Source organism: Beta vulgaris, chromosome 8 (genome assembly GCF_026745355.1).
Source record: "Beta vulgaris subsp. vulgaris cultivar EL10 chromosome 8, EL10.2, whole genome shotgun sequence".
NCBI classification, from domain to species: Eukaryota; Viridiplantae; Streptophyta; class Magnoliopsida; order Caryophyllales; family Amaranthaceae; genus Beta; species Beta vulgaris.
The window spans coordinates 14,447,590-14,475,543 of NC_079209.1; the positions used below are offsets into that span (position 1 = coordinate 14,447,590).

A 27,954-nucleotide genomic window follows, 5' to 3' on the forward strand; every position below is an offset into this window, starting at 1 on the left:
TAATGAGGATGCTCAAAGATTAGGGGAGGTGCCCAAATGAATAACTAATGAGGAGGTTACACCTGGCGGGAGAGAGAGCAAAAAAAATTGCCCAAGCTGCCAAAAAATCGGACCAGGTTAACGTTACACTGACGCGCGGCAGAGAGAGGAAAAGAAAAAGGGGACAGCTGGCCTGACGCGCGCCCAAAGGCCAACCATTTGCTGCCAAATGTCAACTTCACAATTAAAAGCAACGGTTATTTTTTAAAATAGCCGTTGCATAATTTTGCCATTTTAAATCTGCTAATTAAAAAAAAAAAAAAATTATACCAACGTTCATATTTTTTAATTGTCTATAAATAGAGACCAATTTTGCCATATTTTAGATACATTCAAATTTCTCTACCTTTTCCAATCTTTAATTTCTCTAATTTTTCTCATCTTAATTATATATTTTATTCCTCTACTCTTTAAATACTTCCAAACAAATTATCCATAATTATGAATCCTAATAATTCTAATTATGGAAATAGGCCTCAAAGAACCCAAATTATCAATTTAATCTCAACCACCCACAAAATCCAAATTTCCCACAAAATTCAACTCCCCACAAAATTCTAATTTCCAAAGTAATCCAAATTTCCAACAAAATTCAAATTCCCCACAAAATCCAAATTTCCATCAAAATTTCGAACAAAACCCAAATCGTCAAAATACTAATATTGCTTTTGATCCAAATATGCTCAATAACCCTCAAATCCAAGCCTTATTCCAAGCATTTGTACTCCAAAATCAACAACCTTCTAATTTCGAAACCTCGCCCATACTCCGGTGAATCTCTCATCTCCAATGTCTCAATATATGGATCAAAATCCTACAACTCCAGGGGGAGACGGGAGCAATAACCGAATACCGATTGGAGATTATTACCAAACTCAACAACTCGGAGACGATGATGATGCTTATGATGATGATGATGAAGATGAAGCGGACCAAGGTGGAAAAGGTAAAATAAGATACTAAAAGAAAGGTGGGGACATGATGAGGATATAGCATTGGTCTCCGGATACCTTAATTGTGGTGGTGATCCATTAGTGGGAACAGATCAGTCAAAGGCAAAGCTTTGGATAGAAATCAAGCGCATCTACGATGCTGAAGTGGTAAAAAAACCATCACTCATCCACCCAAGGACCATGAAGTCAATTAAAGCGCATGGAGAACCATCAACCGACTCGTGACTTTGTGGGTATCGCAACTCGGTGAAGCCGAGCGAATGAAATCAAGTGGAATGGCTATTACGGATGTAGAGGCCAAAGCTCATGAACTATACAAACAAAATCAAAATAATAAAGCTTTCAAATTGTACCATTGTTGGATGGGAATGAGACACCTTTCAAGATGGCAACCCGGATATGATTCAACTGTTGTGAGTCAATCAAGTTCAAAAAGGTCAAGTGATGAAGTTGTATCAGTTCGCCGGATGGTAGAAGAAGGCTAAGGCACAAAGAAAGATGAAAGGAGTAGCTACAAGTTTAGATGATTTCAACAACACTTAAGTAAAATGCAAGGTGAACGAATTACAATAAGGAAAAATATAGAAGAAATGATGGATTACCAAAAGTAGCGAGATGAAAAGAAAATGAGGTTCAAGATGTATCAATTGTTGATGACCAAACCATCTCTTGATGCGGTTGAGTTCGAATACTATGAGAAGCTGAGAGAAGAGTTTATGAAGTAGTTTAGTTATAAGGTTGTTTTATTTAGTATCCTTAATTCTTTCGTAATTCTAGTATTTACTATCCTAGTTTGTATTGTTTTAATAGTTTTTATCTATTGAGAATCTTATCTTCTGAAAAGTAAATCTTATCTATTGAGAATCTTATCTTCTGAAAAGTGGATTACAATCTTATCTTTTGAAAATCTTTTTTTTGGGATTGTGTAGTCCTTTCTTATCTTCAGAGATTGCACTCTTATCATCAAATGTCTATAAAAGATGAATTGGTTGAATGATAACATCAACCATAACACCATCCTTCTTTCTACAAAAAATATCATTCTTCTTCCTTCAAACCACTTCATTCTTCTTCTCTTCTTGCAACAAAAGGAAACATGAACTTGGATTACAATTCTTCAAGTTCAAGTGATGACCAGTTTGATGATATGGTCAATAACATGATTTTATACAACGCGTATCTTGAAGAACAAGAAGACTACGTAATTCAACAAGCTGTTCAAACAATTGTCGCTCCAATCATAGAAGCCACTCAAAGAACATCTCCCAAAAAAAAAATTATTATTCCAAGAGACCGTGCTGATGCAGATCAAAGGTTAATGAACGATTACTTTGTTGATCGTCCTCTATATACCGAAGACATGTTCCGACGCAGATTTCGTATGCGTCGTCCTCTTTTCTTTCGAATTATGAACGCACTCGCTGCGAAAGACAAATTTTTTCAACAACTACCAGACGCAACTGGGAAGCTAGGTGCATCCAGTCATCAGAAATGCACAGCAGCATTGAGGTGTCTAGCATATGGATCAGCATCTGACGCAGTCGACGAGTACATCAAAATTGCTGAATCAACAGCAAAGGAGTGCCTTGTGCACTTTGTGCAAGGAATTCGAAAAGTTTTTACGAACGAGTACTTAAGGAGGCCTACGGTAACCGACTTGCAAGCCTCTTACGTGACGGGGAAAGGCGGGGTTTTCCTGGAATGATGGGCAGCATAGATTGCATGCATTGGCAATGGAAAAATTGCCCACGAGCATGGAAAGGGTTGTATCAAGGTAGGTCCAAATCTGCAACGGTAATTCTAGAAGCCGTGGCCTCCGGAGACTTGTGGATATGGCATGCATTTTTCGGAACACCGGGAACTTGCAATGATATCAATGTATTGGCACGCTCTCCGGTGTTTGATGATCTTTATCAAGGAAGAGCTCCTGAGGTCACATTTAATGTGAATGGTAATACCTATAATAGGGGATATTACCTAACAGATGGGATCTACCCTAAATGGGCAGTGTTCATGCCAGCAATTCGACTCCCACTATCTCCCGTCGATGAGTTGTTCACCAAACGTCAAGAATCAGTTCGGAAAGACGTCGAACGTGCGTTTGGGGTTTTACAAGCACGCTTTGCAATAATACAAAGGCCATCACTCATTTGGGATGAACACTTAATGTGGGAAATAATGCGGGCGTGTATCATTCTTCACAATATGATTGTCGAGGATGAACGGGATACATATCTAAATTATCAAGACGCATCACACTTCGAGCAAGAAAATGCCTCGATTGCTAGTACTTCTTCTAGCCATAGGCTTGAAACATTCTCTGTTCAACCTGGTCGCTACAATGATATAGGGATGCAACAATATTTGCAAAATAGAGCTGATGCGTGGGATAAAGATGTTCACAACTCCTTACAAAAGGACTTGGCTCAACACATTTGGCACAATTGTCGCCAATCAACCAATGATGAGTGAATTATTGTTTGTAATATTAAGTGTAGCCATTGTTGTAAGAAATCTCAATTAAGTAGCTTAATTAAAAGATGAGCATAAATTAACGATTTATCGTTTTAATAGCGTGATTACCAATTTACATAGCGTAATTAGCAACTACCGAATTTAATTAGTGTATCAATTATTTATTGATTAATTATGAAATTAATGAGGATAATTACGATTTTTTATTTAATTACAAAGAAATCATGTTACATATGGAATATATAATCAATAGATAAATATTGGCGGGGTATGGGAAAGTAGGAGAGAGAAAAGGTGGTGGGGTATAGGAAATAAGAGAGAGAAGATAAATGGGGAGGTAGATGAGTGGAGGTATGTGTTTCAAATTTGAGTAAGGTAAAATGGGGAGGTAGTGGAAAATGAGGTGGACAAATAAGGTGAGGAGAGAGAAAAAATGGGGTGCCCCATGAATGGAGGTGCTCTAAGTAATAAAAATGTTTGTTTCAAGACTTAAACCCATGACCCTTATTTGATATGCTAATACATTAACCAACTACATTATGACATTGTTTTTGTTTTGTCTTTTTGAGAGAAAAAATTATTTAAATATAAAATATTATTTTTATTTTTAAATACTTCAAATATACGTTGGTAAATAATATCGCGGGACAAGAACTAATTTTTCCCCAAACATAAACCACCCTTGACTCCTCCCCAAACATCCCTTCATTTCACCTTATCACTTCCTGTCCACCCTCCCTAGTCCCTCCCTCTCTCTCTTCACCTTCTTACCTCCAATGGCGACCCTCTCATTCTCTCTCTTGCCTAAAACCCTACCACCCCCTTCATTACACCCCCTTAAACCCTCCATTTCTTACCAACCCTCAATCTCTCTCCTCTCTCTTCGCCCACAATCATGGAGCTTTACCCACAAAACCCCACCAAAAGACCTCGCAATTCGAGCCGCTGTTGATGGAGACTACTCTTCTAAAAGAAGCAACAACAATGGTGAACAGAGGGAAACGATAATGTTACCGGGCTGTGACTATAACCACTGGTTGATTGTTATGGAGTTTCCCAAGGACCCAGCTCCTACTAGAGAACAAATGATTGATACTTACCTCAGTACTCTTGCTACTGTTTTGGGAAGGTTTGTTCTTCTTTTAATTTTCATGCTTTGATTTTATTTTATTTTTTTGGGTTTTTTATTTGAATTTCATGGAATTAAGTGTAGATTGAAATGGTAACCTTATTCTTTGGTTGATAGGCAAAGTGATGGATGCTGCAATTTTCGTTTTTAATAGCTTCAGTTAGTCCTTTTTGGTGATTATTTGTAGGAATTTTGTACCTTTTTCAGGCTTTAGGTATTGAAAATATTTTTAATGGAATTTAATTGAAATGGAGTAAAAGATGATAGAATAAGTTGTGTATATCATGGGTTTTCAAGATTGAATTGGTGTGCTTTATGATGTTTTGTGATGGAGGATTATGGAATTTGTATGATTGATGACATTATTTTGCTGTGGAACTGGAGGTTGAGGTTGGTTAACTAACCAAAGACTTTGTTGAGTCAAATAATCAATTGTTATTAACATCTAATTGTGAAGTAGTTGATGCTGGTGATGTATATAGTGTTGTTGGCGTGCTTTTTGTGATTGGCAGAGGCGAAACTATATGAGAGTGGTACCTTTTGGGCCTTCTATATTGCGAAATTGTGGAAAAGTGGATGAGTGATGATGTCTTTTCTAATTTCGTTGCTGCTGTATAATTGAGTCTTTCTAATTGTTAGAGGAGCTATGAAGCAGTTATATATACCAATTACCATTACCATTACCATCAGCAAAATAGTCCTATGTTTTAACGAGGCTCCTGCCTAGAGCCAGTTGCCCGGGGAAGAGGGCGAAGGGTTCAAATGTAACAGTAGAAGTAGAAGATGTGCTGATGGCACAAATATGTATTGTCCATTGTTAATTTAATATTCCCAATTTTGATTTTAGACGTAGTTCAATAGAAACAAGAATATTCCAAAAGTTCCCATGGCATATGGTAACTTATCTTGTATGCATTTTCCTTGCTCTCTATTTTCAGCATCATAGAGACTAGAGAGTTTTAGAAAGTTGTCTGCTCATATTGTATAGGGCAATTAAGCAGGAAATGAAATGATTAACTTAATCAATTGGGGGCATTGTGTTCCTTTGTAAATCTTTTATCTCAATGTCTTAGATGTATTCTCTTCCTTAAGGTGCATTTGCTGGGCCGGTTTACATTGGACTTTAGAGAACTGCTCCATACAAATTCAATTTGGAGCTTAGAATGCTTAATTACTCTGTGAAGTAACTTTAAAGGGCAAAAATTTGATTTCAGACTTCAAGGGCTGGAAATCTTGATATTGTTGCTAGAGATTTTGATTCTATTAGTCTGTTACGACATTCTAAAATTCAATTGTAACTGTTTGCTTTCTGTGATACCAGCATGGAAGAAGCAAAGAAGAACATGTATGCTTTTAGTACCACAACCTATACTGGTTTCCAATGTACTGTAGACGAAGAAACATCCGAAAAATTCAAGGGTAAATGATGTTGTTCCTTTTTGTTCTTGTTAATGCATGACAACCTGAAACTTTGGTTAATAAGCCAAATGTCGAACCTTAATCATTTGCAGGATTGCCAGGAGTCTTGTGGGTGTTGCCTGACTCTTACATAGATGTTAAAAACAAGGACTATGGAGGTTGCTCTCTCTCTTCAGTTTATAATGTTTCGTTTTTGCGCATGTAGTCACATATGGTCTCACTTTCTTAATTTGTTTGTCTCAGGGGACAAGTATATCAATGGTGAGATTATTCCTTGCAAGTATCCAACCTATCAGCCTAAGCCACGCAATACTTCTAAATATGAGAGCCGAAGGTATGAGAGACGGCGAGATGGTCCTCCAGGAACTCCTAGAAAACCAAAGCAAGAGACAGCGCCCTCTGAATCAGCCTCCTCTTAAGGTAAGGAAGTTGATTGGCTTTTATCCTTTTTTTCGGTAAAACTTTTTGAAGTTTATTAATTTATGTGCGTAAGAAATCACTGAACAATCTTTTAAACGAACTTCTTAATATCCCTATTCCTCTTTGTCAGTTTTACTTGGAGTTCTCATAGCCTATGTAGCACTGAAATGGGTCGGATTTCAGAAACTGAATACGGGAACCTTGATTTCAAGCCATTTTGGGACTTCAGTGGCTGAGGTTTCCTGGCAAGTCCCAAAGGTTTCCGTGCTTCACAGCTTAGCCTTGTTCCGCAATAATGTGATATTGTTTTTGATTCAGGTTGCTAACCATGATACGAAGTTGCATAGCTTATGGAGAGATTGGTTATGTTTTGCCGAATGTCAATGAACAACATGCACGCCTGGTGAAGTAAGGGTTAACACTGTTGATATAGTGGAAGATGCGTTTCAAACTTATATCTAAGGCTTTGGGGCCAGAATCCGTCCATTCTTAGAATTAGAGCTATACAGTATGAATATGCTATCAAGGAGTCTCTTTGGCGGTTCTTACAAGAATTTTGTGAGGGTTTTATCTTCTTGTTTGCTGTCAATTAGACTGTACATCTGTGTTAAGCTAAAGAATGTTTTTGTCATTTGCTGTTGTACATCAAGCATATGTGTGTTATACATCCGGTTTATGACATCTTAAGACATCGTCTTCCATACAGCAGACCCACAACATTGGATCTTTGTCGAACGGAAGTATGAATATTATCTCTGTGTCACTAGATAGGAGGCCGGAGAAACTTCAAATTTATAACCGTCATATGCAAATATATTTTGGTGGAGAGATGGACAATCGGCTCATTACAAGCGTTTTTTTTAGACCGCCTTAGTTTGAGCTTTGAGGTACTAATTGAATGGTTCAAGGTTGAGTTCAGATTGCTAATTGAATAGTACAGGTATGGTAGAAGTTATAGAAGTGTTGGCTTAGAACCACCTTCATTGTTTGTAGGTGAAACATCTGGTTGGTAACTGTCATTGTGCTGAGATCGTTTGGGTGAGATCAACTGACAAGTACCGAACTTTTTAACAATTGGCAACCAACCGTTTGAGTCTCTTAGGGGACTCAAACGGGGGTAATTTGGTCATTTTATGCGTTGGAAGATTTCATGCGCGTGTGGCTGACATTTGTTTGGTACCAATGCTAGGTTATAATGGTACCATTCTCCGAAAATATTGATACCTTGGTACCAGTCCTGATTACAATTTGATACCAATGTCAGGTTATAATGGTAACATTGTGTTTTATTTTGGGTGTTTGAGTCTTTTTTGGACTAAAACCGTTGGTTACCAAACTTTTTTCGTTAAAATGTCGTATAAATCAGAGCGCAGAGGATAAAATGGCTGTTTATCAATTCTAAGCCAGAGGGTATCAAAACATGTGGATCAAAGATTAAAATAATTTTTGTTTGAGGGTTTCTTGAACAATTAGAATTTCGTATAGAATTAAAATTACAGTCAACAAACGTCCAGTTAAAAAGACAATAAAATCATGAATATTTAGAATTAATTTCCACAAATGGAGATGGGATTACGCACTTTATTATCTTTTTACAAAACAGTCTTAGATGAACCCACTGTGCCAACTACCAACCAAAAATTATGAACACAAAGATGGAGGTTAATTGATAGACTATATTTACTGTTATGAAAGAAAAAAGAAGCCAAATTATTTTCATGCTTTTCGTAGGACCAATCGCCCATAATGTGATATTGACTTCTCAACCATCATGATTATACATGCACTACATTATCTTTTCTTTTCTTGTGTCCAAAACTATTTTGCTTTCTCTAGCAAAATAACTCCCCCAACAAAATTTTGCCTCTTTTACTCTAGGAATCTAAGGTTTTTTTTTAAAAAAAGAAAATACTTATTGAAAGATGTCAAAAATGCTTCTCTTTATACTTTGTTTTTACTTTTCTTTTTCTGATTAATGAGTTGTTTACCTTGAATTCTAGTATTATTCATCCGTTCTGAAATAAGTGATGCAATTTCTTCAAAAAGTTCACATAAAAGAGAGGATTCATATTTTAAAAATATATGAAAATGGATGTTATTATGTGATATTTTATGGAGTTTTTTTTTTTTATTAGAAACAACCTTTTAAAAGTGTCATTTTGCGAGAAACAACCTTATAAGTTTGTTTTGTGAGAAACAACCTTTAAACTCTATTTTTTTTGTGAGATTAGATCACTAGCCCATTTTCCGACATTGACTTCAGTTTTTTGGCCTTGACCTTTTTTTTTACCCCCTTCCCTCTCTTTTATTTTTCTTGAAATTCAAATTTCCTCCAATTTCTTTCTTATATAACCACTTCTTCCCTCTTCCACACTTAACCACTTCTTCTTCTTTCTCGTCCACACTAAACCCAAAATCGAAAATTTCCCAAAGAAATCTCTAAATCTTCTTTGTTGTATTTTAGGGTTTTCAATTAATAAGTTTAGGATATTTCATCTCAATTAATTTCTTCTTGTTCATAACATTTAAGACTTATCTTTTCAATTAAATTAGGGCTTATCTTATCAATTAGGGCATTCCTTTGAACTTAATCTGTTGTTTTCTTTATTGTAGTAATATGGTGAAATGCGGCTGTGGATAATCCTTCAATGCTTCTATAGTGTCAAGGAAGTGAGAGGAGAGAGAAAATGGTTCTTATTAGTTTTGAAATAGGGTGGGTTTATAAGAAGGAAATTGGAGGGAAATCAAATTCCAAGAAAAATAAAAGAGAGGGAGGGGGGGTAAAAAACAATTCAATGCCGGAAAACTGAAGTCAATGTCGGAAAATGAGCTAGTGGTTCGATGTCACAAAAAAATAGAGTTTAAAGGTTGTTTTCACAAAAAGAATTTTATAAGGTTATATATCACAAAATGACACTTTTAAAAAGTTGTTTGACAAAAAACTCTATATTACATGATTTATCGTAATATTTATTTTTTCAATATCAGTTTTTCAGTTTATTTGACCTTCGCTTAATCAATATATATATTTATAAAGGAGGAACTTTTCGGGAGCATAGAGCGCGCCACCTAGGATTGCCACGTCATCTTATTAATTTAGAGATAATGAAATTTAGAGTTTGAGAGATAATAAAATTTAGAGTTTGAGAGATAAGAGTTTATTCACTCTACAACTATGACAAAAACCAAAAAATTTTATCTTTTAGGGATCTATTTTAACTAGGAATCTATTATAAATACTACTATACTGTAGATTCACTCTACGGCTATGATTCACATATAAAATCACAAAATAAAATAAAAAACCTGATTCTTGAGAGTTGCCTAAACCATACGATAACATCTAATGAATTGCTGCAAATTCAGCTTCGTTCTTTGCATTTGTGGCCACTCAATATCTACTTTATTTTATTTTTGAACTTTTTGGACATGAGATATCTACTTTATTATATAGATATACTGATATGTTAGTTGACACTACCGGTCAACATGCCTTCATTTATTAGAGATGGAAACAACTAGAGGTGGGCATGGGCCGGGCCGGCACGAGCCCGCTCGAGGCCCGGCTCGACACGAGCCCGCTCGAAGCCCGGCCCGGCCCGGCCCGACACGAGCCCGCTCGAGGCCCAGCCCAGCCCAACACGAGCTCGCCCAAGGCCCGACACAAGCCCGCTCGAGGCCCGGCCCGGCCCGTTGTCCGCTACGTGGGCCGCGGGCCTGTCACGGTCAATAAATTTATTTTCGGCCCTCACCGGCACGAGCCCGCGTGGGCCAGCCCGGGGGCCAAACGCTCCTTTCCTTTGTTTTTTACCCTAAAACTGTCAAAAATACAACATTAAACATGGGCCGGCCTGAGTGCCCGTGGGCCTGGGCTGGGCCGTGGACACATTTTTAAAATTTCATGCCCGACCCGACACGAGCCCGTCAATCATGGCCCCGGCCCGCCATTTACTCAAGCCCGCGGGCCGAGCCCGTGAACAGGCCCGGCCCGGCCCATGCCCACGTCTAGAAACAACCATTGCAATACTAACTTTATATCAACTTTTTATAAACTTTATTAATAGATAATTAAAGATAATCTAAAAATAAGGGTATAATGACAAATATTTTATCAATTCTTTTTCTAATACTCACTCCGTTTCCTAAAGATCTTCCTTGTTACTGTTCCTACAGATACCAAGGAGAATTCATTTGTGTAGGGTGAATAAAGTAGGAGAGAGAAAGGGATTAAGATAAATAAACAAATAAAAAGGGGTTAAAGTAGGAGAGAGAAAGGGAGTAAAATTGAATTAATAATATAATGGTGGACCATATAATAGGGACATGAGAGGGTATAAAGGGAAAAAAAATTCCAAATAAGGAATAAAGTAAAAGAGGGAAGATCTTTTGGAAACGCACCTAAACGGAAAGAGGGAAAATCTTTAGGAAACGGAGGGAGTACAATAATGGGTTTGGGCATGATTTTTAAGAAAATGAAAAAAATGTGTAGTTTAGCATAGAGGTACTCCTTTAATTAACAAGTGTAGGGGATAAGTAAATCCTTAATAAAGTAAACTCAACTTTATAAGGCAATTTGATGAATAATTAATGATGATTTTATTAACATAAAGTAAAGGTAATATTGACAATTATAGTTGTTTATTACTAAAAGTTGATTGGTCCAAATAAATAATTAAAACTACCCAAAGTGGTAATTATTGCAATGGAAAAGGAACAGATGAAGTATGTAAATAAATAATGTTAACAAAAAATTACAAAAAAATATATAAAAAACAAGACTTCAAAACTAGTAATAATTAAAAACACTTGCTAGCCATGTGTGTGAGCCTGACTACCAAACTCTTACCATGCTTGCAAATTTTTTTTTTTTTTTGAGGGAATTCTTGCAAAATTTTTACTAATAGAGAATTGAGATATTGGAAATTTAAAATGTGCGCTGGCAAATGTTACAGCCAAAGTAGAACAAGAAAATGAAGGGAACTCTATACATTATTTATTTTTAATATTTTTTTCTTATAAACCAAACCCATCAATGTCAAGTAGATAAGAAGTGATGAGATATACAGCCTTAGATTACCTCACTATTCAGTGTTCACCAATTGAAAGCTATGCCTTGGTTCTCTCTTGAGTTCAGTGAAAACAAATAAAAACTTCTTCTAGAGACTTCAGAAGGTATCAAAGCACCAAGATTTCATCAACTCAGATCTCAATGGCATACTTTTACAACTCAAATTATCCTGAAAATTATGATAATTATCAGAATTATCAGTACAACTACAATCATGAGCCAAGGTATGTCCAATCTTATGATACAGAATTTTATGGAAATGCATATCAGTATGCTCAAACTCCATCTTTAGTTGGTTATTATTACTCTAGTTATAATCAATCTGAACCTCTTACTTCCAAAAATGCAAATTTTATTGAAAATGGTGATTATTATGATCCTCTTTCAACACAGTATGTTGTTTCTTATAATTCTAACACTGCTGAAGAAGCAAATGATGTTGTTTTTGAAGAATATAATCCAAAACCATTTCAAGGTGGTTATGATATTCATGAGAAATATGGGAAACCTTTACCACCTTCTGAAGAAATCTGTTACCCACCTTCTAAAATTGACTCAAATCTCCCATCTTTAGTTCCAAATTTCTCTTCTGCTCCTCCTCCTTATCTTAAAGAGGACAAAAAGGATGTCATTAGTGAACCAGTACCAAAAGAAAATCCTCCTACATTGGTGATCCCAGTAGAAAATCCCCCGGATTTCGAGGAAGACGAAGACGAAGATGAGGATGAGGATGAGGATGAATATGATGAAGATGAGGATGAATATGATGAAGATGAAGATGATTTGGGTGATGAAGTGAAAAATGAGGAGGATATTGGTAAGGAAACATCTAAGAATGACCCAATTGTATTAATGGATGGTGGAGCTCATGCAAAAGGGGATCAACATCTTGACATGGAAGCTAAGCCAAAGAATGGGAATGTTGTCAATGAGATGATCCAAGAAGAAAAGGTCTCGGATTTCGAGGACGAGGATGAGGATGAGGATGAAGAGGAAAAAGAAGTTGAAGGGGAAATGGTTGATGTGGGGAAAAAGGTGGAGGATGATGGGAATCAAATAAGGCGGCAAATTCCACCAGGTTATGGATTAGAAGCTATTGATCTTTGTGATGGAGTGTTAGGTGGGTACTTCCCCTGTTTGTGGAAAAGGAATCAAAGGGTATATAATCATCAAAGGGATAGTAATGATAACATGAATGATTATGATTATTGTTGGAAAGAAAGTGCTGATTATCTTTTTGGGAACCCGAATCCTTACGGCGGATCGATGCCGGAGAAAGGAAGTTATGGAGATCCTGTTTATAATTATCAGAGGTATTATCCTCAGCAACCTATTACAGAGCAAGTTGAGTATTATGGAGAGAATTCTTCAATGCTGCAGAGTTCAAGGTATTATTATGGTTATAATGGTGAATACCGGTGAATCACGGAAACCTTTGGTATATGAGGTTATTGGTACTAAAACGTTTTCGTTCATCAAAGTTCAAACTACAACTGTTGATGGCTAATGGAGTAAGATAATTGATGTATACTAAGGTAATAATTGAACTAATAATTGAACAAAATGTTACAATGTCTACTTTTAAGTTCAAATCTTTTTTTGGTTTGTTTGAACCGTTTCTGATGAATATTATTGTAGTATATAATTGTAGCATGAAGTATAATGTTATGAAATAATGGGTTTGTTGAACCCTTTCTGATGAATATTGAATACTACACATAAATGTAGCACAACTGCACAAGGAATATATGAAATTAAAGAGTGATGTTTATTAGTAATATTTTATGTCTGTGAACTCTTTCTGAATGTAAAATTATGCTTAATTGTATGTTTTACTCTAACTATGTTCAAAATAAAAGCTTTGATATTGTTCTACACTTTTAGATCTGCATTAAACGATCATATTGATTTTTTGAAATGGAACGACCGTAGTTTTTGCTTTCTATTGAGTAAGGAAGAACTCTTAGCAAAAAAACAAAAAAATGTAGTGTATGGAAGATAATGTAACATCCTTTGGGTTGAGATCGGTATGGGCATAATTCAGGAATTTGTTAGAGTTAGAGTCCTTCCAGAACATGCCTGACGGAAATCTGTTCAGGTGTGTCCACATCGATAGTCTTACAACTGGTTGGGTAGAAAAACTAATATGAACCCGGTACACACTAATTAGTATATATATTAAAATGATACAGTGTATGTTAAAATGATATATTGATATGATATAGTGTATGTTAAAATGATATAGTATATATTAAAATGATACAGTGTATATGTAAAAATGATATAGTGTATGTTTAAATGATATAGTGTATGTTACAGTTATATAGTGTATGTTAAAGTGATATAGTGTATGTTAAAATGATATAGTGTATGTTAAAGTGATATAGTGTATGTTAAAGTGATATAGTGTATGTTACAATGATATAGTGTATGTTAAAGTGATATAGTGTGTGTTAAAATGATATAGTGTATGTTACAATGATATAGTGTATGTTAAAGTGATATAGGGTCACGTGCCTGGGCCTGGTCCACACTATTTTTTGTGTGAACTGAGTCCACGCAAGTCGGATTGCTGGTTGGGTAGCCGATGTCAAAGTGTGGTAATAATAATGAATTTATATTTCATGTAAATTTTATAAAGAAAGTTTCATGTTAATATTGTATTTCTCGCATATATTTTCATTAGTATTCAAAACTAATATACCATATCGAAAGTAATAATGCATGACGATGAAGATTAATGAAACAAAAGTGATATCTAAGAATGATAGCATTACCATAGACATGAACCATAACTTCTTTAGAAAATAACTTATGAATTCATTATGTTCACCGTCATTTATTGCCGCTTACCAAACATATCATAAATGCATTATTGGAAAATTTCTCTTATTTTGGTAAACTAAACTTTCTTTAGTTACCGATCCTTTTTTGCTTATTTAATTTGGAACTTTCACCATTCTGCATGAGCAATGAACACGAACATAGCATTGTGTGTACCATGCCCACGATAAAACTAGATGTATGATAATAATTGTATTTGGTTGGGAAATATCCAAAATCTCTCTGTATACAAAGCTGTCAGTTTGGTTGTGTAGGATTCTATAAGTACTATAAGCGGAATTTCATGAATCAATTCATAAGCACTTAAAACAGGATCACATGCATATACAATCAAGAATCACATATAAGTTTAGAATTAATCTTTGTAGCGTGAATTCCACAAAGCTTGAATAACCCGGATAAAGAACCTCAGATTTCCTCTACTTGGTCCACCAACCCGGATCAACACTCCACCAATGCTAGTTGGAAAGGAATAAATCTTCTTCAATGTTTATGGAGTATTACGTGACTTTTGAGAGAGAATAGGAGAGAGAAAATAATAAGAGATATCTGATATATTTTCTTTACCGCTTAACCCAATATATAAATATATTTTAGGTTAACAATAACCGTCCCTAATTCCTCTTGGCCGGCCACCCCTAGGGCCCTTATGGGCACTAGGCTTCTTTTGTTGATCCAAGTCTAATGTGTGACCTCATAGGATCCATTATATTGGGCTTCAGATATTTTATTAACTAACCTGAAGTTCTATAGCTTTTTCTACCAAGACGTATAGACGACCCAATAAAACGAATATATATTTTCTCCATAATACGATCCATTATAATAGTAATTGCATTTAAGTCGAGGACATAAATCCTTCAATCTCCCACTTGTCCGAGACGAATGTGTAATGTTTTAATTCCTCAAGTCTCTTAATGTCTTAATTTGATAGTATGATCATATTTCTATATCATCCATACTAGTTTTCATATTAATCCTTGAAATCCGAGTTCAAATTGTCAAACAAATGATCATCGAATGATCCATTTGAGCACAGTCATGCATATTCAATTTTCACTTTTCAAAGGGCCAAGACACCTATCCTATCTCATATAGGAGGACCTTTTCAATCTTGTGATAACCAATACTCCCACTCAATTTTTAGCAAAACCCGAATGCTGCCTTTATAGTTCCCTTTTACGGCATGACGTTTGACAGTGCAAAGTTGTACCAATCATTGGGCTAAGTAATGTTCCACTCATGTCTTAGGAATCTACTAATATAATTTCGAAGTTATAAAACTTCTAAGTAGGTCTAGTTCGACTATGTATCAACTATACATATCCATATGATTGATTAAACATCTCTATGTTTCCATAGCCCATGAAACGACGCTATCAACCAATCTTATATGCTAATCCCTTTAACAGGTCATTTATGTCCAGCTTAATGAATTAGACTAGGAACTTTAATATTCTATAAATTCTGCTCACTCATGGTGTTTCATTCATCAAATCACATATTTGACAAAATCATAGAATTCAAGATATATTTTGGACATTTTATTTAATAGCAAATCAATAATTAAATAAGATAAAATTTATTCTCATACACATAAATAGCAAAACCATGTCTTTACATTGTAACAAGTTTCTCTAAACCAAGTACAATCTAAAGCCACTCTAACATTTGCTTCAAGCATATAGCCCTAGCGTGACACTCATGCTGAAAGGCGTGTCGCGTACCTAACAAAAATAACCTAACTATTCCTCCTAACTAATGTAGTCGGGCAAGTAAGGGTCGAATCCCAAGAGACTAAATGATTCAAAGTAGCTATATTGACTCTAATTTATACTAAGCAAGTAATCAATATAAGTGGTAATGAACTAATCTAAATAACCAAAACAAATGAAATTATCAAGAGTGAATCAAAGACTAAAGACATCTAGGTTTAAGTATCCCCACTAACACGAATTAATGCCACAAACAATCCCTTTTCCCTTAATTAACTAATAGATAACTCATAGGATGGACGCGCCCTAATAATACTAAGGATTTCTTTCGATCAATCAATAGCTTCAATTCCCTAATAATGCAATCATGCCTATTTTCATGGAGTCATGCAAATTAAAGACTTTAGACATAGCATCCTAACATCCTAATAAATTACATCAACTACTTTCATGATGATTTCCTTTATCTTAAATTAGGGTTCTAGATTCGATTAAGATTCAACTTTCGTTGCAAAAATAATCACATTCAATATATACTATTTCTAGTCGTAAATTGATGATTAAAACCAACCCTGAAATAAATAAATCATAAATTAATCAAGGTTTGGGAATTGGGAATTAAACATGCATTAATTCATGTTAGGGTTCAACATAACCCTAGAATAGAAAACTACTCACACATGATGATTGAATAAACAAAATAAAGAATAAAAGAAAGCATGATTAACAATAATAATAATAGTATAGAGAAGAGAAGAGGAAATAATACTTGAATTAATTGATGAAATTGCAAACTTGAATGTCGAAAACAAGGACTTGAGGAAAATAATGGAGAATGGCGTCCAAAACGTGGAGAAGGAAAAAGCAAAACAAAACTCACGTTATCTCTCTCTAAAATCCTCAAAAATCCATCCTTTCTCCCTAATACTCGTGGCCCTCTTTTTTAAGAGTCCGGATCCTCTAGAGTTTTAGTGAAACTCTACAAGGTAGAGTTGTATCTGAGCCATACATTTTAAAATCAAAGGCTTATATTGGTGGAATGGAAAGATTTAGAGGTGGATTTTGATGAGATAAAATAGGGAATTTTGGAAAGAGAATATATGAGCCATTGATTTTTTATTCAATGGTTGATATTGCTTAAACTCTACCTTGTAGAGTTATTTTACAACTCTAGAGGATCCAAACACCTTTTTTAATTACAAGATAAGGAAGATCCAATTAAATCATTAAGGAAATCGTGCAGTCCGCGTGCGTAGGAAATTTCAGCAACACTGGGCCAACTTGCAAGGCCCATATCTCTTAGAATATAACTCGCCTTGGGCCGTGCAGCCTATCGTTGGAAAGCTCTTCAAGCCTACTTTCCAATGCCTTTAGAATCAGCCCAATATCAGCATCGAGTCTGAAGTTATCGATAAAAGAGTGAGCATGACTCAATTTTCGCAATTATATCAATGAATTTCAACTCCAATTGAGCTCCAATTTGCACTCAAATACATCCAAAATGATCCTTATCAATGTAGTTTGCTTCCATTTGATCCTAAGTACTCAAGTTTGTCCAATAATGCTCCAATTATGTTCTCGATATCTGAAATTCATCAAGGAATACCAAAAACGCACAAGAGGAGTAATATTTCGCAAATTAAGTAAAAGCGTGCAATTATGAACTAAAATACACCTAAATGTTCCTAGAATGCAACCTAAATGCAACTAAAAGCTATATAAAATACGATACATCAAACTCCCCAAGCTAAACCATTGCTTGTCCTCAAAGAATTAGACATAGACATTGGAAAAGCAAGACAACCTACAATATGAGACTGTGATAGGGCCAAGCACACAACCGAAAACACAAGAGATGCAATTACTACATGAACCAAGCATCGAAACATTCTCAAGCAAAGCCGCATAGCACGCCATGTAATGCAATCAACTCTCCTAGCATACCACATACTATCTCCCCCAAGCTAGACTAACCAAACCTGAGAGACCTCGCTTTAATCATGTGCACTCGTACTCTCATGTGTTTATGGCATAATCAATGTCACTCAACCTAAACCATGTTGACTCAAATGAAGCATTTACTCTTTAACTTTGACTATCGACTCACTTTCCACTCGAAATTATAATGCAAAATGATCATGAGGACTTTCAAGGGTTGTAACGGGGCTGAGGTAATGGGTAGGAGATATATTTGGAAATGTGGTGTTAAAAGCCAACTAATGGAGAAAACAACATTTAAACGTCTATGGTCATTAGATGCAAACGTCACAAAAACTTCTACTAGAAGTTCAACATCACATTCCATTAAATCAACATAGTACCCATCTTTATCAACTCCAACCAATTTCATTGACCTTTTATTCGATCCTTTCATCTTTTTTTTTTCATTTTTGTAATTCGGATAATTTTTCACAACTTCTTCATCATTCTTTTCATTTTGCACTTTCACAATATCTCAAGCAACTTTCTTACAACATATTTCCTTTTAATAATTACAACAAAACCACAAACTCAACCTCAAAACATAAACTTTGATGCTACTCCACTTAGCAAGGCTTAGGTAGAGAAATCATAGAAGGCTTAAGGTTTGTAATGTAGGTATTAATTCATAACAAAGTCAGGAAAGGCTCAGCGGGGCTAGAGAAAGGAAATATATGTGAAAAGAATTTTCTCTGGAAGTTCAGAACACTGAAAAGAACGCCTCAATCATATCCAAATGCTTATAGAGTCAAGTATCAAAGAGTGCCAAGTCAAAGTCAAAATCCATGCAACAAATGAGGAACTAGTCACACACGAAAGAACATAACTGACATAGATATATCAGTTTATAGGCACAAAAGCTCACGTGGGTTAAGGTGTCTAAACGGTAAGGTTAAATCAAGCCAGAGAGAGATCAACCAATCTTACCACAAGCAATCAATCGTGATACAATCATGCTATGAAGAATCATAAACGAGATGAATTACGCTTAAGAGTATAGTAAGGATATCAACAAGGTTCTCGAATGGTGCTAGCAATAGTCTCATAGATGCAACTAAGATGAGATGAAACCTAATATGCTAATGCAGCTAAGAAAGCAGTACAATATTTTTCGTTACATGTAAACTCCCACTCCTAGTAAGTGGTACAAACCGTGCAACATCCTATGAAAGCAAGAAAACCTACACTAGAAAGCGATAAAAGATAAAATATACCTCCCCCAGGCTAAAATATCGCAATGTCCACAGTACAATAGTAAGGCACAAAAAGAAAGGGGAGAGGTACTCACAAGATCACACTGAGGAGGGAAAGATGGAGGATTAGGAAACCCTCCAGATTGATCCAAGTGCTAAAACTCTCCAAGAGCCCAATTATGTCCTTCTGCTTGTTGACTCTTAGAAATAGGACTCTTTTTCATAGAAGCGGATTTGAACTTAGAAGTAGAGCTTATAGGCATGTTCTTTTGTCGAGCATTTAGAGTCCGCACCATCACAAGATAAATAGGACATTACCAAACCTCAGTAACGTGTAGATCAAGGAATAAAACAGTGCCCGTATACAGTATTTTCAATCAAAACCGATGCACTCGACCACTCGAACAAGTCAAACCAGAAAATTACGAGCATTACGCATTAACGCATCCAACCAAGAACGGTGCGTTCTAACCAATGTCAGCTATTCAATCCCATATACTCTCTAAAGAGGTCCAATCTAGTCTACCAACAAAAAGAAACCCAAATAATTCGAATTGAGGGCTCGAAACTCTCGAAACAATCCAATTCGCAGCAGGTCATTCATGAGAATTGTCAAGTGTAGAGTCAAGATAGATGAAATTCGCGTCACTTAATCAAATTTCAAGAAGCCAATCCAAGAGAGGAGTAGAGAGCAGCGAGTTTAGTCAAGAAGTGCCGTAATTACATTCATTAAAATTCGAACCCAGTAGTCAAATTTCAACCAAGAACAGGTGAATTTCAAACCGATGTCAATAGAGTTCAATGAGCAAAACGACACGAAGGAGGGAGAGATGAATGGGTCAGCCTTCGTTTCTTGATTCTCTCTGTTCGATTTTTTTTTTCTGTCGTTTTGTGGGAGTTGTGTTGTGTCGCTGCGGTAGGCTAGAGTCGAATTGCAGAGATAGTTTTTTCCTTTTCTTTTTATTTTCGTTTGGGTTTGTTTTCGCTGGACTTGGTGGAATTCAGGAGGAATTGCGAGGCTTTGGCAGTTGTTGGACGTGAACTGCGAAGGGCTGACAGTTCTTACTGAATTGCGTGGGATGTTCCCCCCCCCCCCCCCCCCTTTTTTTTTCACCTGCACAAAAACACACCAAAAATTAGGAGAATTAAACTCTAAAAAGAAAAATAAGATGCTAAGTTTCTAAATTCTATACCTAATACTTAAACTAACTAATCATATAATACAACTACGATATTAAACTAACTAAGACAAGAAACTAAGAAACCTCTAAGAAAAATGAAAATAAAAATCGAATAAGTAATAGTAAAAAAAATGAAAGAAGACTTGGGTTGCCTCCCAAGAAGCGCTAGTTTAAGGTCATCTAGCTTGACCACCTTTTCACATCACTCTGAATAGGGTCGGAAAGTGTGTAAACCGCCTTCCCTTCAATAGGTTCACCTTCTCGGTAGTGCTTAAGACGTTGTCCATTTATCTTAAAGGAGCCAGTTGCTTCACTCCAAATCTCAACCGAACCATACGGAAGGACCTTAAGGATTTTGAATGGACCAGACCTCCTTGAGCGAAGCTTACCAGGAAATAGCTTCAATCGAGAGTTGAATAGTAAAACTAACTCTCCTTCATGAAATCCTCGCCGCATGATATGCTTGTCATGCCACCTTTTCCTTCGTTCTTTGTACAACCTTGAGTTTTCATAAGCTTTTAACTCTACCTCAGGAAGCATAGCCCTCCTTAGATTCTTCGAGTGTCAACACCTCTTTGATAGGCTTAACATTAGGTAATGAATGTGGTTCCTCTAAGAGCCTCTTGTACTCCCTAGTTTTCCAATCCTCTTCATCAACACTTCCCATGAGGACAGGTTGTGATGAATCATAAGTGTAGACTAGCAGCTTTTACCTCTATCGTCTATCTAGAGCATCCACTCTATAGATAGTCTCTCCCATAGAGGGACTTCCATGGAGTTGTTGAGATTGTACTCCATCTTCTCAGTACCCACTTCAAAGTAATCTTTCCATTCTTCATGTCAATGATGGCTCCAGCAGTGGCCAGGAAAGGTCTCCCAAGAATGATAGGGACCTGCGCATCTCCTCCATTCCATTACTACAAAGTCACATGGAATGAAAAACTTCCCAACACGGAGAGGAACATCTTCAAGGATACCAAGTGGATACTTTACAGTTCTATCTGCTAATTGTAAGGAGATGCGTGTGGGTTTGGTTCACCCATTTGAAGCTTTTGCAAATGACAAAGGCATTAGACTAACACTTGCCCCAAGATCACAAAGCGCCTTTTTTATTTCAATATCTCCAAGCTTCACAGGAATAGAGTAGCTACCCGGATCTCCTAGCTTCTTGGGAAGCTTATTCTGCAATATAGCACTACATTCTGCTGTAAGTGAAACAGTTGCATTCTCCTCGATCTTCCGCTTGTTTGAGAGCATGTCTTTCAGAAATTTTGCATAAGAGAGCATATCAGAGATAACATCCAAGAATAGTATGTTTATGTGCAGCTTCTTCAGTATATCAAGGAACTTCCCATATTTCTTCTCTAATTTTGCACGGGCCAACCTTTGTGGGAATGGAACTGGTGGCGTGTAAGGCGAATGGGGGAGGAGTAGGTTCCTTCTTCTCTTCTTCGACAATCTCGTTCTCTACCACTTTCTTAGTTTGAACCATCTCTTCCATAGTTCTTTTTGATGGCTCCTTCAAAGGATGATCTTGTAGCTCTTTTCCGTTCCTCAAAATCACAGCATTGATATGACCCTTAGATGGTTGTTCACTATTACCTGGAAAATGACCAGAGTTTTGATAATTGGCCCACCTGATGTGCAAGCGGCTTATTTGACTTTCCAAGAGCTTGTTCTGAGCTTGAATTTGTTGAATTGCGTTATCAGTCTTCTCATTTTGCTTACCTTGTTGGCCATGAAGTTAGTTTGTTGGGCTAAAAGGTTCTCATCATAATCTCCAAGTTGCTTTCTGTTGAATTGGAGGAGGTTGCTGATTAACACCTGATTGACATGATGATTGAATGGTGCTCTAGCTTGAAAACCTGGTGGTGATTAAAGTTGTTGGAGGTGGAGGAGGTGGATTGAGTTGCGCTTGAGTTTCTTGTATGAGAATGCAGTATTGTGCTTCCACCCTTCATTGTACGTGTTAGAATAAGGATCATATGGCTGCTTTGGATTGGAGTTATAAAGAGCATTGGCTTGCTCAATTGTCATCCTATCATTGTTGATTTGACATTTAGTAGCAGCATGTCCTTGTATCCACATCTGACATGAGACCATCATAGATGAACCAGCTTGGAGTCGATCAAACTTGTGAGATAGTGCCTGCACAGTATTAGTCAAAGTGGTTAGCGCATCAACATCATATTTACCGCCCTTCTTAGCACGATTGCGACCATTTGGATGGTAGTTGTCATTGGCCGCCATCTTCTCAATCAACTCCTTTGCTTCGGTTGGATTCTTAGTCATAAGGGAACCACCTGAAGCAGCATCAATGTAGATACGAAACTCATGTGTCAAACCATTGTAGAAAGTCTGTATCAACATCCATTCAGGAATCCCGTGATGAGGACATTGTCTTTGCAAACGTAGAAACCTTCTCCATGCTTCATACAATGATTCGTCGTCATGTTGCTCAAAGGTTGCTAACTCGTTCCTCAGCTTCGCAGTCTTTTCTTGCCCCAAAAACTTCACCAAGAATGCTTTGGCAAGTTTCCCCATGTATCAAAAGTTCCGACACCTTCATCTCTCAACCACTCCTTGCTCTATCTCGAAGAGAGAAAGGAAAAAGGCGTAGTCGAATAGCATCCTCACTCACATTGTTGATTTTCACTGTGTCGCATTTCTCCAAGAAACTAGCAATGTGACTCACAGGGCATTCATTGGGTAACCCTGCAAATGAATCGTTGGAGATGAACTGGATGAATTGAGGCTTAAGTTCAAAATTTGCAGCATTGACGGCAGGTCGAACAATGCTCGATAATGCACCAGTTGTAGTATCTGGTACACCATACTCCCAAAGAGTTTTAGTTGCTTCTTCACCCATTGCTTTTCTTCTTATCTTAATTCGTCTTTTGTACTTCCTTGCTTGCGTGCAGTGGCTTCGATTTCAAGATCTAGAGGAATCAAATTCTGTGGACCTCTACGTCGAGTTTGCATGCAACAAAGAAAGAACTAAAAACAAAAGATCAAATAAACAAGAAATGATAGCCGAAGCAGCAAACTAAAAGAAAAAACTTAGCAAAAATAAAATCAAAAATAACTAATTTAAATACCGTTAGTCCCCGGCAACGGCGCCAAAATTTGAAAGGCTGTCGCGTACCTAACAAAAATAACCTAACTATTCCTCCTAACTAATGTAGTCGGGCAAGTAAGGTCGAATCCCAAGAGACTAACTGATTCAAAGTAGTAAATTGACTCTAATTAATACTAAGCAAGTAATCAATATAAGTGAGTAAGACTAATCTAAATAACTAAAGCAAATGAAATTATCAAGATGAATCAAAGACTAAAGACATCTAGGTTTAAGTATCCCCACTAACACGAATTAATGCCACAAACAATCCCTTTTCCCTTAATTAACTAATAATAACTCATAGGATAGACGCGCCCTAATAATACTAAGGATTTCTTTCGATCAATCAATAGCTTCCCTAACAATGCAATCATGCCTATTTTCATGGAGTCATGCAAATTAAGGACTTTAGACATAGCATCCTAACATCCTAATAAATTCCATCAACTATTTCCTTTATCTTAAATTAGGGTTCTAGATTCGATTAAGATTCAACTTTCGTTGAAAAAATAATCACATTCAATATACTATTTCTAGTCATAAATTGATAATTAAAACCAACCCTAAAATAAATGAATCATAAATTAATCAAAGTTTGGGAATTGGGAATTAAACAAGCATCAATTCATGTTAGGGTTCAACCTAACCCTAGAATAGAAAACTACTCACACATGATGATTGAATAAACAAAATAAAGATTAAAAGAAAGCATGGTTAACAATAATAATAATAGAATAGAGAAGAGAAAATAATACTCGAATTAATTGATGAAATTGCATACTTGAATGTCGAAAACAAGGACTTGAGGAAAATAATGGAGAATGGCGTCCAAAACGTGGAGAAGGAAAAAGTAAAACAAAACTCACGTTATCTCTCTCTAAAATCCTCAAAAATCCATCCTTTCTCCCTAATACTCGTGGCCCTCTTTTTTAATTACAAGACAAGGAAGATCCAATAAAATCATTAAGGAAATCGTGCAGCCGCGTGCGTAGGAAATTTCAGAAAAACTGGGCCAACTTGCAAGGCCCATATCTCTTAGAATATAACTCGCCTTTGGCCGTGCAGCCTATTGTTGGAAAGTTCTTCAAGCCTACTTTCCAATGCCTTTCGAATAAGCCCAATATCAGCATCGAGTCAGAAGTTATCGATAAAAGAGTGAGCATGACTCAATTTCCGCAATTATATCAATGAATTTCAACTCCAATTGAGCTCCAATTTGCGCTCAAATACATCCAAAATGATCCTTATCAATGTAGTTTGCTTCCATTTGATCCTAAGTACTCAAGCTTGCCCAATAATGCTCCAATTATGTTCTCGATATATGAAATTCATCAAGGAATACCAAAAACGCACAAGAGGAGTAATATTTCGCAAATTAAGTAAAAGCGTGCAATTATGAATTAAAATACACCTAAATGTTCCTAGAATGCAACCTAAATGCAACTAAAAGCTATATAAAAATACGATACATCACTTGGGTTGAGGTAGTGGTTTAGTTAGCGGATCAGCCACGTTCTCATCCGTATGAACTTTGCAGATTCTGACATCCTTCCTGTGAACTATCTCTCGAATGAGGTGAAATTTCCTCATCACATGTTTGGGCTTGTTATGTGACCTTGGTTCTTTTGCTTGCGCAATAGCACCATTGTTGTCACAAAACAACTCAATTCCTTCCTGAGCACTAGGTAAAATATCCAGCTCTATCAAGAATTTATTTATCCAAACTGCTTCCTTAGTCGCTTCAACTGCTGCTAAATAGTCTGATTCTGTCGTAGAGTCTGCTACAGTGCTTTGCTTTGAGCTTTTTCAGCTCACTGCTCCTCCATTTAGACGAAAGACATACCCTGACTAAGAGTGGTAATCATCTCTATCGGTTTGGAAGCTTGCATCCGTGTAACCTTCAACAACCAACTCACTTTGTCCCCATATACTAAGAACATACCTTTAGTCCTCCTCAAGTACTTAAGGATGCTCTTAGCTGCAGTCCAGTGTGCTTCTCCTGGATTTGCTTGGAACCTGCTGCACATGCTCAAGGCATATGCAACATCAGGTCAAGTACTTATCATGGCATACATGATATATCCTATAACCGAAGCATAAGGAATGCTACTCATTCGCTTTAACTCATCAGGCTCAGTCGGGCACTGACTCTTGCTAAGCGATATGCCATGTGACATGGGAACGAAACCTCTCGTCGAGTTTTCCATGTTGAACCTTGTCAGAACCTTATGTATATAAGTGTCTTGACTTAGCCTAATCATCCTTAGAGACCTATCTCTATGGATTTTGATTCACAGTATGTACTCAGCTTCTCCAAGGTCCTTCATAGAGAAATAAATTTTTAACCATTCCTTGACTGACTCAAGCATTGGTATGTCTTTCCATGATTAGTATGTCATCTACATACAGAACAAGAAGCTAAGCTCTCCCACTAAACTTCTTGTAAACACAAGATTTCTTTTCGCTTTTGATGAAACCCAATTGTTTCATTGCCTCATCAAACCGAAGATTCCAGCTCCGAGATGCTTGCTTCAATCCATAAATGGATCTCTGAAGCTTGCAAACTCTTTTAGGATTTTCTGGATCTTCAAAACCTTCAGGTTGTGTCATGTACACATCCTCATTCAAGAACCCATTCAGAATACGGTTTTGACATCCATCTGCCAAATTTCGTAATCGAAAATGCAGCAATCGCTAAAAGTATCCAAATTGATTTAAACATTGTTACTGGAGAAAAGGTCTCATATTAGTCTATACCATGAACTTGCCTGAATTCTTTTGCAACCAGTCTTGCTTTGTAGACATAAACATTTCCATCTTTATCTGTTTCAATTTGAACACCCACTTGCATCCAATAGGGTTAACCCCATCAGGCAAGTCAACCAGTATCCAAACTTTATTCTCAGACAGGAAGTCTAACTCGATTTCATGGCCTCAAGCCATTTCTCAGAGTCTGGGCTCGTCAAAGCTTGTTTGTAGAGGTTCTGAATTTTCCAAAATCATAATTTCAGAATTTTCAGTCATTAGGAAATTAACCAACCTTTTGTTTGGAATCCTTGGTCTACTAGACCTACGCGGGGCTGAGCATCAAGAGAAACGTTCTCTTCAACAGTTTGAAGATTTTCGCTTGAATCAAGTTCAAGTGGGACGGTAGGAGGTTCACGCGTTGAATACGTCATCTCTAGAACATGACTTTCGTCTTGTCGGGTCGTCTCTGACATGGTGTGAGCCACTCCAGTTGTTGCTCATCTCGAATTTCTTCAGTGTTATTTTACTCCCACTTGTCTTTCTAGAAACAAATTCCTTTTCAAGAAAGACACATCACGGCAACAAACACTTTTCTCTTGACGGTTATAGAAGTAATAACCCCTTGTCTCTTTTGGATATCCCACAAAGAGCATTTATCGACTTGGGTGCGAGTTTGTCTGATAGTAACGCTTTACATAGACCTCATCCCCAGATTTTAAGAAAAGACAAGTTTGGAGGTTTTCCATTCCATAACTCATATGAGTCTTTTCTACAGCCTTTGACGGCTCCTATTTAGTGTGTGTGCAGCAGTTTCGAGAGCGTATCCCCAAAAAGAAATCAGAAGAATCAGCAAGACTCATCATGATCGAACCATATCGTAAATGTTCATTCCTCCTTTCAGATACACCATTTAACTGTGTGTTCCTGGTGGAGTATAATTGTGAAAGAATTCCACAATCCTTTAGATGATCATCAAACTCTTGGCTCAAATATTCACCACCACGATCGATCGTAGTGCTTTTATTGTCTTACCAAGTTGATTTGTACTTCATTTGGAACTCTTTGAATCTATCAAAAGATTCCGACTTATGTTCATCAAGTAGATATAGCCATATCTACTCAAATCATCAGTGAAGGTATGAAGTAATTAAACCCTCCCCTTGCCTTTGTGCTCATAGGACCACACACATCTGTATGTATGAGTCCTAAAAGATCGCTGGCCCTTTCACCTTTTCCAGTAAATGGTGATTTTGTCATCTTACCCATTAAGCATGATTCACATACATCAAATGATTCGAAATCAAATGATGGAATTATACCCTCCTTTTGTAACTTGTGAATGCGCTTTTGGTTTATATGACCCATTCGGCAATGCCAAATATAGGTTAGGTTAGAATCATTTGATTTCTTTTGCTATCTATGTTATAGACTGTAATGATTACAAGCACATATAAACCATTTATCAAATTAGCTCTGGCATAGAACATATTATTGTAAGAAATGGAAAACATTGTTCTTTATTTCAAAGCAAAAACCTTCAGAATCCAAAACTGAAACCGAAATTATGTTCTTAGTTATTGAGGAACGAAAATAACAATTATTTAATTCTAAAATAAGCCCAGATGGCAAGTGTAGACTATAGCTCCCAGGAAGTGCAGCAACTCGTGCTCCA

The 27,954-nt window shown here is 36.6% G+C and overlaps 4 protein-coding genes and 1 non-coding gene across 6 annotated transcripts; all 5 read left to right on the forward strand.

Annotated features, from left to right (window-relative positions):
* Positions 1-2,088: 2,088 nt before the first annotated feature.
* On the forward strand, positions 2,089-2,697 carry LOC130589844 (uncharacterized). Its single transcript, XM_057391444.1, has one exon. It carries the CDS (start codon positions 2,089-2,091, stop codon positions 2,695-2,697), a length of 609 nt encoding a protein of 202 aa, XP_057247427.1.
* Positions 2,697-3,464, forward strand: LOC104884939 (uncharacterized). The gene has a single exon (XM_010669647.4). The coding sequence runs from the start codon at positions 2,697-2,699 to the stop codon at positions 3,462-3,464; it is 768 nt and encodes a 255-aa protein (XP_010667949.3).
* A 686-nt stretch (positions 3,465-4,150) lies between these two features.
* On the forward strand, positions 4,151-7,122 carry LOC104883045 (DAG protein, chloroplastic). 2 transcript variants are annotated; one of them, XM_010667490.4, is made up of 5 exons: positions 4,151-4,596; positions 5,918-6,015; positions 6,108-6,173; positions 6,259-6,435; positions 6,566-6,726. In XM_010667490.4, the coding sequence occupies exons 1-4, from the start codon at positions 4,244-4,246 to the stop codon at positions 6,432-6,434; spliced, it is 693 nt and encodes a 230-aa protein (XP_010665792.1). In that variant the 5' UTR covers positions 4,151-4,243; the 3' UTR covers position 6,435; positions 6,566-6,726. The 2 variants fall into 2 exon arrangements, with proteins under 2 accessions (XP_010665792.1, XP_010665791.1); XM_010667489.4 differs by lacking the exon at positions 6,566-6,726 and adding an exon at positions 6,754-7,122 and having other exon boundaries at positions 4,152-4,596.
* Positions 7,123-11,305: 4,183 nt separating this feature from the next.
* LOC104883046 (hypothetical protein) lies at positions 11,306-13,281 on the forward strand. Its single transcript, XM_010667491.4, has one exon. It carries the CDS (start codon positions 11,645-11,647, stop codon positions 12,923-12,925), a length of 1,281 nt encoding a protein of 426 aa, XP_010665793.2. The 5' UTR covers positions 11,306-11,644; the 3' UTR covers positions 12,926-13,281.
* A 9,515-nt stretch (positions 13,282-22,796) lies between these two features.
* On the forward strand, positions 22,797-22,903 carry LOC125494140 (small nucleolar RNA R71). The gene has a single exon (XR_007270536.2). It is a non-coding gene; the product is annotated as a small nucleolar RNA R71 (small nucleolar RNA).
* The last annotated feature ends 5,051 nt before the right edge of the window (positions 22,904-27,954 follow it).